We start from the raw sequence: 9,564 nt of genomic DNA, 5'->3' as shown, positions 1-9,564 counted from the left end.
GCGTTGCCTTCAGAGACCCCGCGTATAGGATCCGCTCGCTGACCGTGCCTGCTAGGAGGCAGCTCGTGCTCCGCCGGCCGCCGATTGGCGCTGCTCTCTGATGACCTCACCGTGCGCCGGCCGCTGATTGGCCGAGCCAGCTGTGACGTCAGCAGTGGGCGGCAAGGTGGCCGTTATAGCCGTGCGATCGTCGCGTCGAGGTCGACTCTGGCCGCGATGGCGACGGGTCCGCGCTGCCGGGACCACCGCCGGGCGCTGCCGCCGCCGCCGCCGCCGCCGCCGCTGCTGCTCCTCGTGGCGGGGATGGCGCTCCTGGCGGCAGCTGCGCGGCCGGTCGCCGGGCGGCCGCCCCTGCTGGCCGACCTGGCCAGTGACGCGACTCCCTGCCAGCCGCGGCCAGACTTCTCGTTCAGCGTGATGCAGCGTGACGGGGCGGGCCGCGCCTGCTGGGACCAGATCCGGGTCATGACCTGCTGGGGTCACTGCAGGTCACACGAGGTAAGTGAGACTGGGGTCACTGCCGGTCACACGAGGTGAGACTGGGGTCACTGCAGGTCACTCGGGGTGAGACTGGGGTCACTGCTAGTCACACGAGGTGAGACTGGGGTCACTGTCGGTCACTCGAAGACTGGGGTCACTGCAGGTCACACGAGGTGAGATATCGGGGTCGCTGTCGGTCACTCGGGGTGAGTGAGACGGATCACTGTCTGTCACTCGGGGTGATATGTCTGGGTCAATGCCGGTCATCTAAAGTGAGAGGGTATTTTTACTCTGGCTTTGTCGCAAGCATAACAGTGTGATGAAGGATGACAAATGCGTCAACATCCTTTGCTTTTCGGAATGCGCGTGCATTCCTGTTTTTAAACTCTATCTGTACTGTGTGCCAGGTTCGACATTAAAAATAAATACATAGTTTAAACCTGCAGTTATCGCGCCGGACCGCTGCTCGTTGCTACACTCGCCGGGCCGGGGCGGGGGGGGGGGGGTCATTAATGGGAGACGAAACCCCCTAATATCGCTCACTTGGAATCGCCTCTGTGCAAAACAATTTTTTCAACGATTTTATTTTCAAGCGAGTGATTAATGATTATGGCTAAGAACGCAAGAACGCTATGTTGACTAGGGCTGCGGAGTCGACGGATTGTTTTGGTGACTCTGGCTTCGACTCCGACTTAAAAAATCGACTCCGACTCCAACTCCAGTTCCGACTCCGGACATTGCCCTTAAAGTTGTCACATCATGAAAGTAAAGTTCATGTCGAAGATCGTTTTATCTTGCCTGAATTGAGCAGTGGCCTCGTATTGCAACTTAACTTTTAGATAGCTTGCAAAATAAAACAGGTTTTGGCTGCAGCATACAATCATCTGTTTTTCAATGAAAATGCATGTCCAAAACGGGTATGGCCTTAGCTTCGAAATAATCTTATTTTGAAAGGTCAGTGAGCATAATGTTGTCGGCAAGTAAACGGGTGTAAGGCATGACTTTGAGCCATGCGGTATTAATCCCGACTCCGGAGTCGGATTCGGTAAGATTTTAGCGACTCCAACTCTGACTCCGGGCAAAACTACCCAGCAGTTTTACTTAGGTACAAAACAATTACAAAAGTACTCCGACCCGAGCGACTCCGACGCCGACTCCGACTCCGCAGCCCTGAGTTTGTCATAAGAGCATCAAATGATTCGTATTATAGCTTGCCAAACAAACGTCTCAAAACCCCCTGTTTTAGATGCCTCAGATCACCTATGTGGAATAATTCTAATTTGCATAGCAAGTACATATACCTACGTGCTCTGGTCAAATGAATTGGCTGCGGGGACCGATAGGATTGTTCCAGCTAAGAGACAAAGAACCAAATGTCATTCAACCTCTATGTTCGCATTGCTGTGAGGGCTATCCCCCTGATATCTTTCGGATGTCTAAAAATGGTGTCACTAATAAACGCCATTGATGATGTCCTCGTGCACCGACCAAGAGGGAATTTCTTTCGGGTAATGTAATCCCGACCTCACTGGACGCTCCAAGGTGTAATCAAAGGGTGCTGCTGAAAGCTGATGAGCGCCCCTTGTGAGCTGATTTCCGCCTCATCCGGTCGTCCGCATGGATGTGGCAGGAGGCTATACATTATTGACTTGACGGCATCGCATAACCAAAGATTTCCCAGAATTTGTATGCATCAATTTATTCAAATAATGTAATCTAGGAAGTTCATATAGTCAATGGCGGTAATACACTGAAGTGATTCTGATTCGCTAACAATAAGCCAAGACGATAACCCAAAAAGCAGGTACCGGGAATCTGATCTTCTTTCCCTTCTCTCTCTCCCTCCCTCTTTCCTCTCTCTCTCTCTCTCTCTCTCTCTCTCTCTCTCTCTCTCTCTCTCTCTCTCTCTCTCTCTCTCTCTCTCTCTCTCTCTCTCTCTCTCTCCCTCTCTCCCTCTCTCCTCTCGCTCGCTCTTTATCTACGCTACACACGACCCACGCTCTGACGCCGACTCCAGCACGCAGCATCCGACGGACGGACGCACCAACCGACCGACCGACCAGGCATCTCCTGACGGGCGTCTCCCACACCGGGCGCACATTAAAATTTCACGGCTCTCACCTCGTACGGCGCTGTGCTGGGCCCATCCGCGCTCCGCCAACGAGTCCCTCACGGCCGCCCGTTCAGATTAGCCATGACTGGCCAAGTGAAGAGCTGTGCCTCTGCCTTCGTCTAATCCGGCGAGCCGTGGGCCGTTGACGGGCTGTCTCCGACCACGTGCCATCGCTGAGATCACCTGTGGCGGGGCAGGGACCGGCGACCTCGTGGAAACTAACCAGTAACGCGTGAGCCGGCGCGGCCGGGATGATGGTTCATGATCAGCTCGCGGACGGCCCTCAGACATTGCGGTACAGCCTACGATCGCAGGGTGTTGTGCGGGTCAGCCTACCGGCGCGGCGCTGGCAGTAGACTGCGCCGTGTGATTTATAAAGGCGGCCGCACCTCTTTCTTGACGTTTTCTCACGACGTCTGTGCTTCGTTATTGAACGGCATTCGGGATACACATTGCTGGATTATATTCACCTTACTGACGCACATGTCTCCCCCAGATTTTCTCGCCTATTTACTCCTTATGGATATGTAGGTATGCATGGGCGTTTCTACCGCTCGTCTGCCTCCCTCGAATTCCTGGGTCAATGTGTGACATTAAAGGGACCATCCCACCTTAACATTAGTTTTGAGTTGAGATAGCCAAGTTTGCGGCCAGGCTCAGAAATCACCATTTATCCTGGTCGCAACCCCCGCAGCTTTATGGTGTTCAAGAAATTCCTTCCCTTTACTTGCAGGGTGGGACCAGCTTAGTCCCTATCTCTTAACCATTAGCGGTTTTTTGATGACGTCAGCAGTCCTTTCAACGCCCGCCATTCCTTGAACCCGAATTTTGCTGACCTTGAGTTCCCGTTTTTAATCAACGTGAAATCCGTCGTCGGCGCTGTGAGAAAGCCTATTGATTTTCATTTTAATTTGAATATTAGAAGATACCCACCACTGGAACTTGGACTGATATTATACCAAGGCCGAAGATGATCAAGCTGCCTGCTATATCTGGAGCTTGGTGTTCAACTTCAACATGGAATAAAAAACAAAATATCAAAGCAAACTGGATATGGTAGTGCAAGTTAAAGTCCAAAGAAATTTGAAGAGCTGACAATTGACATTAATTCTTTTCCTGCAAGGTTTCCATATGGAGATCACACCATGAAGAAATATTTTTGATGTTAACAGTTGAAAGGGGATTGATCTTCTGGTTTTGACGAAAGACGCTGCTGTCTTTGGAAAAGAATGTCGGCATGAGGTGCAATTGTGCTTGTGAAGTGGTTATAACTGGTCTTTTCACATTATTAAATTAAATGTGCCATTGCAGCCAAGTGTGTTATCATGTAAGGTAAAATCAAAATTACAATGTTGGTTTTACGAGCATTGAGAAGGCTGGTAGGTAACACCTGCCCGTGCTCGTAAATCATGCTGCCAAAGTATTCTAAATTAATTTAATCATACTCTATTGTTGTCCAGAATGGTTGCACTATTGTTTGATATCATATTATTCCATGTAAATATGGTAGTGTAAAGTCCGACCAACATGTTACCAGATTTGAAGCTGTTAGTTACCTAAGTACCTGTTTTTTACTGGCGTGGTGAATGTCACCTGGATTTTATTTTGAGGTGCAGACCTAGTAACTCTGACTACATGGGTTTGAAGCTATTACCTATTCTGTTTTACTGGCCTGGTGAATGGCGACTGATGTTGTCTGTGGATGGCACTGAAACAAATTTTGAGTGTCATGTACAGTGTTTTAATACAATGCTGAGGGCTGAAAGTTGTCTTGTTTAGAGTGGTGAAAGTTCAGGATATGCCAGCCACCATGGTGGGTCAGAGTTAATGTGTTGCAGTCAGTTCGGCTTCGGCAAGCACACGGATGGGCATACGCATCAAGACCTGCTCTGCCATACTTTCAGCCAATTTTACCTAGGTAAGTCTTTTCTTTTTTTCTGCCAAAAGCTATGACATTGTGAATTTCAGTGCTGTGGCCTGTGTGTAGCTTTCAGGAAAGCAATTCTAAATAAAGCTCTGATAAAGTGCAAAATCAGCAATGCAGCCCTCTATTACATTTTCTACAACATCTTACTTGTTCCTTGCATGGAGAGAAAAATGCAATGCTATGAATTCGTTTATTCACATAATTTGACAAGTGACATGCAGTTACCTGCTACTATCACTGCACAAAACAGAGCAGAAAACATCAGTTGATCCAACACAAGACACAACAGAAGTTTACAACATAGGGCTGCCGAACCTGCTTCCTCCCACCACAGTTGATGCCATTTCCTAGCCTGGCTTGATGTGAGCACTGAATAGCTGCTTCGTCTAATTACAGCTCACTACCATTCAACTTAAACTACTCTCTTTAAAGTAAGAGTGAGAGCGTTCAGTGTTCATAGCAGCTCGACTGATAAGACAACAAACATCTTGACAAACCAACCAGTATTTGATTTGGCTAATGATTTGCGTGCTTGTTGTATCATGGCCAAACTACTTAAACAGCAATAATCCTTGTTTCATCTTGATCTTGCTTTTATTTCCATTTGAACTCAGATCTTGAAACAATCATCTGAAGTGATATCAGATACTGGCTTCTGTTTCTCTTGAAAGCAAGTTAAAACAACAATGATAAACTAAGGCAGGAGATGTGAGTTGTGGCAGTAGATCTTTGATTCAACAATGTCAACCTTATATTGCTTGAGACCTCTGTGACAAACAAATATTTATAGTTTTTTTTGATAGTTTGGATTCTTGGCTTGATTTAGCAGATCAGCTGTGAACCTTGACTTTGAAATCACATAAATGTCATGGTACCCGAACGAATCCTCGCATGACATTTCTTCGTAGCACAATTTTTCGTCCGCATTTCTTCGTCTACAAATCTTGATCTTCGTCGGTGCATTTATTTGTCCCTCTTACTCTTGCATATATTTGCGTTGAAGAAGAAATGCGAGCCGATTTTCATATACCCTGATGCGAGACAGAGTAATGCGATACGAATAAATGCCCTGACGAAGATTTGCAGACGAAGAATTGCGATACGAAGAAATGCCATAAGAAGAATTATCCTGGAATCCTTTATTGGCCATCATATATTGACCTTGATAAGATAAACGTATCATTCGCGCAATATTTGTCGCACTTTGATACCAAACTATTGCTTCCAAATACCGACGTAAAGAAAACCTTTATGTGACGTCATAGAAGCAGCGGAGTTCCCAAAAAGTAAACAAAAATAAAAGTCTTATATCTCGAAAACGGGTGAATATTTCCCGGTAAAATTTGGTAGATGTTCATTTCCGCTCTTTGTGATTCACGCTACATCACTTTTATGCCAATTCATTAACTTTTTTGAAGGTGGGAGGGTCCCTTTAATTACATTTAGAATGAACCTCTAGAGGTGCACTTTAAATCGGGTTGGCAGCCAGTAAGAGCTGAGTCAGTAATGGTACTCGTATTGTGAGCACCCTGTTCGTGGCGCTAGCGTATGCAAATTCACTTAAGACCGAAGTCGGAAATGTGAAAGAATGGAGCGCTGACGATAAAATGACATGCAACCTTCACCTTATGCTCTCGGCATAATGGGACATTTTGGTGCAGACATTAACATGAATCTTCCAAATAGCTGTAAAATGGCAAAGTCTGTTTCATCGGCGTCAATCGGCATGCACACACCACACGCACGAAGGTCCAGAACTCGGTATAACTTGGCCCAAGCTTTTCCCTTTTAAAACTCCGAGCAAAAATCCAGCGAAGCTTAAAAATGGCTTTGCATTTAGTTCACTTGAGGTGTTGCATTTAAATAACTGCATCGTTATTAATCCGTCCGTCGTTAATCCGTCTAAAGCCAGGAGTGCGTCAGCTGGTCTTACACGAAAATTTCAGCAGGAACGCCGCCCTACACCTCAGTCCTCACCCACTGCCGTCAGGCTCAGTGTCTGTCCACCTCCCCAAGGGCCTCGGGCCTGCACTCACTCTAACTCGCGCTCTGTTCTCGCCTTCCCCAGGTGCCCGACTGGCGGTTCCCGTACAAGCGCTCCCACCACCCAGTCTGCATCCACGACCGGAACGCCACGCGCTCTGTCACGCTGACCCACTGTGACCCGGGCGTGGCCGAGGGCACGGCCGACTACCAGTACGTGGACGCCGTCTCGTGCAAGTGCGCCGTCTGCGACTCGTCCAGAGCCAGCTGCGAGGGTGCCAAGTTCAGGAGCACGCGCAGCTGGAGACCTGCCTCGTAGACGGTGGCAGTGAGCAGACAGGGGCTAAACAGTAGCCAAGGGGAGAGATGCGATGGACCAGGAAAGACTTTGATAGAAATTGACAACCGAAGATATCGATGGCTCGAATCAGGCCGCAAAAGAAGATGGCTTTCTATGATGAACTGATTCCATTTTCAGACGATAGAATGTAAAAAATGAATAACACATAAATGAATGATGATATATTTATATGTTTCACGGCAATAATCTCAGGTTGATTAGAAATAGCAGCACAGGTAACTAAATTTCTTGCGCCTGAGTCCACCTATAAACGTTCAGAGTGCTGTTTCTAAGAAATGAATGTGAATGGCACGAGTGCAAAACTGATGAACAACTAAGATTACCTCCCGCGAGACCAATAGTCCAGAGTCGATTTAGGACCATATTCACTCCGAGTCTTACGTCCGTAACCTTGAGTTTTACTACTTCGCTTCGATTTTACTAATTGTTGTCAACGCAAGGTTCATGAATATGAAATGAATATGATCATCGTTCGTTGCTTTGAAGTGTTGACTCGTTTCCATTGATGCGCTCTGTATGGAGAATCGAGAGACAGTGGCGAGCAAGTGCTTTAGGTATTCTTTTACAATCTATTTTTTTTTTTATAAAAAATCGTCGCATTTTCGTGTTCTTTTCCTCTCGTTCCATTCCTCTATTCCTTCTCGTGTAGTAATTGAAATGCTCACCGTTTAGTTTAATCGTGTCGTATTACTTCGAGATAAAACATGTATGTATGTTTTCCATAACAATGGGTTTCGAAAACATCGATTCCACACTGAATTCGATGATATCGATGGTTAATGTTCTGATTTTTCTGTTTGCCCTTCTTTTCAAAACATCTACAAGACTAAACTTTTGCAACGAGAGGCTGGCGGCCGTCCAGACAAATGTATGACGCATCCGTCGCATGTATACATGAATGTAGAGCCCTAGTGCGACACTGCATGCCTGCTCAGTCCGCCGACCTGCCGCGGAAGCGTCCCCTGTGGGGCACGAGGCTGGCAGCACCGCGACCGGTCGGCGGCCCGCGCGACTAGCCCGCTCCAAACGACTCTGTGATTCGCCCTCCAAGTGCCCGCAGTTGCGACTATGTAGACGGCTGGTGGTCGCTACTGTGGGCCGCTTGATGATTGAGCACTTGGTGGTTCATATTCTTTGTTCAGAATTGAATAAACTACGTTATTTGACAATCTGTAATTGTTTTTGCTGGATATCGATTGTTCTTTCGCATTCACGTTTTGAAATAACATGTATCGAATACATTATCTGAATTTCTGGACATCGTTGTGTTTGTGGATGCCTTCGACGCCAATGTATGGTTCTCAGTACTACTTCACACGAAGTGGGGGGGGGGGGAGAGATGAACTGTATAGCTTTACGTTGAGCTCAATAACTTTAATCTAGGAGGACAATTTTCATTTTGATACTACTCGTTGCTGTATTATTTTATTTGGCTTAGCCCGCGCCCAGGTGGGCCTCTCACCCAACTTTGCCATGGTGGTGGGAGGGGGGGGGGGGCGCAAATGGCCACACCTGTTATCTCGAGAAGTAAGAAAGATAGAAAGACGCAGAAAAGTAGTCGATAGCGCTCAACAAGAAACTTAGAATCGCCCTAGATCATTCTTCGCTCAGATCAATCCTGAGGTCACTGGAGGCCAGCAAAGGTCACAATTTATGACTTCCCGACTGTGACTGACAATATCTGACCTCCTAAGCCAGCAACAAAAAGAGGTAGAAGGTCGCTGAAAAGCGACCTTCTACCTAAAATCGACAGCTTTTTGAATGTTCTTTCCAACATATTTGCACCATTTTGACCTCAGGTGAACCATTTGACCTACAGAGGACAGGAAAGGAAGAAATGTATATTGTAATGCATATGTTACAAGTGGTATGAAAACTCCGTCCGTTTACAAACGGCCCGGCCGAGTCAGGCCGTTTGAAAACCGCCTGAAAACACCGGCCGTTTGCAAACCGCCTGAAATATTAGGCCGTTTGGAAACGACCTAGGCAGTTTTGAAAGGGTCTAGTCAAACGGCTTCAAACGGTTTCAAACAGCTTGTCGAAGTACAATAACCTCTGAAGATAACTTGATCCACAGTGTATACTTGATCGATTCAGATTGGTCGATGGCTTGAGATAGGGTCGATAATTTCTGGCGCTAAATGAGCCAATTTTTCTTAATCGAGTCGCGTTACATCTAACATCAGGTGACCCAATACAACAATTCGATATATACTCGTAAGCTGTGAGGGCTCGTTAGCTTGCTACTTTCTCAACTATCTACCTGCTGCAGCTTGCTTTTGGACGATCACTAAACTACAGCCCGATGTGGCATCGGCCCCTTGTCCTGGCCCCAGGACACTGGCGGATCCAAGGGGGAGGGCGGGGGGAGGGGGGGCATTGGGAAAAAATGCCCCCTCGCAGTGCTCGGAATGGATTCATATTTGTCGTTTTATAATGTAAAGGATAGAAAGAAAATTAAACAATTTTTATGCGAAAATTTGCTTTAAATTTCACAGCAGTGGTTAACCCTTAATGCATCGAAATCCGAGGAGTTTCTGAAATTTGGAGAAACTTTTCAATAGGCATGCCGCCCCCCTAACGTCTGAGACTGCCATTCTGGATTCGCCCATGTCTTGAGAGGGTAGATAACTTTACAGAGGTTCGTGATTTATCAGCAGTGGTGCCTAATGCCCACTGCCGGAAAACCTCGTGGGAAAA

At 47.0% G+C, this 9,564-nt stretch overlaps 1 protein-coding gene across 1 annotated transcript; it reads left to right on the top strand.

Moving 5' to 3' along the window:
* The first annotated feature begins 48 nt into the window (after nucleotides 1-48).
* Nucleotides 49-7,017, top strand: LOC122367313 (thyrostimulin beta-5 subunit-like). Its single transcript, XM_043340322.1, has 2 exons — nucleotides 49-498; nucleotides 6,589-7,017. Exons 1-2 carry the CDS (start codon nucleotides 217-219, stop codon nucleotides 6,820-6,822), a joined length of 516 nt encoding a protein of 171 aa, XP_043196257.1. The 5' UTR covers nucleotides 49-216; the 3' UTR covers nucleotides 6,823-7,017.
* The last annotated feature ends 2,547 nt before the right edge of the window (nucleotides 7,018-9,564 follow it).

Source organism: Amphibalanus amphitrite, unplaced genomic scaffold, assembly GCF_019059575.1.
Source record: "Amphibalanus amphitrite isolate SeventyFive unplaced genomic scaffold, NRLGWU_Aamphi_draft 000863F_arrow, whole genome shotgun sequence".
NCBI lineage: Eukaryota > Metazoa > Arthropoda > Thecostraca > Balanomorpha > Balanidae > Amphibalanus > Amphibalanus amphitrite.
Note: the sequence above shows the minus strand (reverse complement) of the source record. Positions and strands in the feature narration are given on the sequence as shown.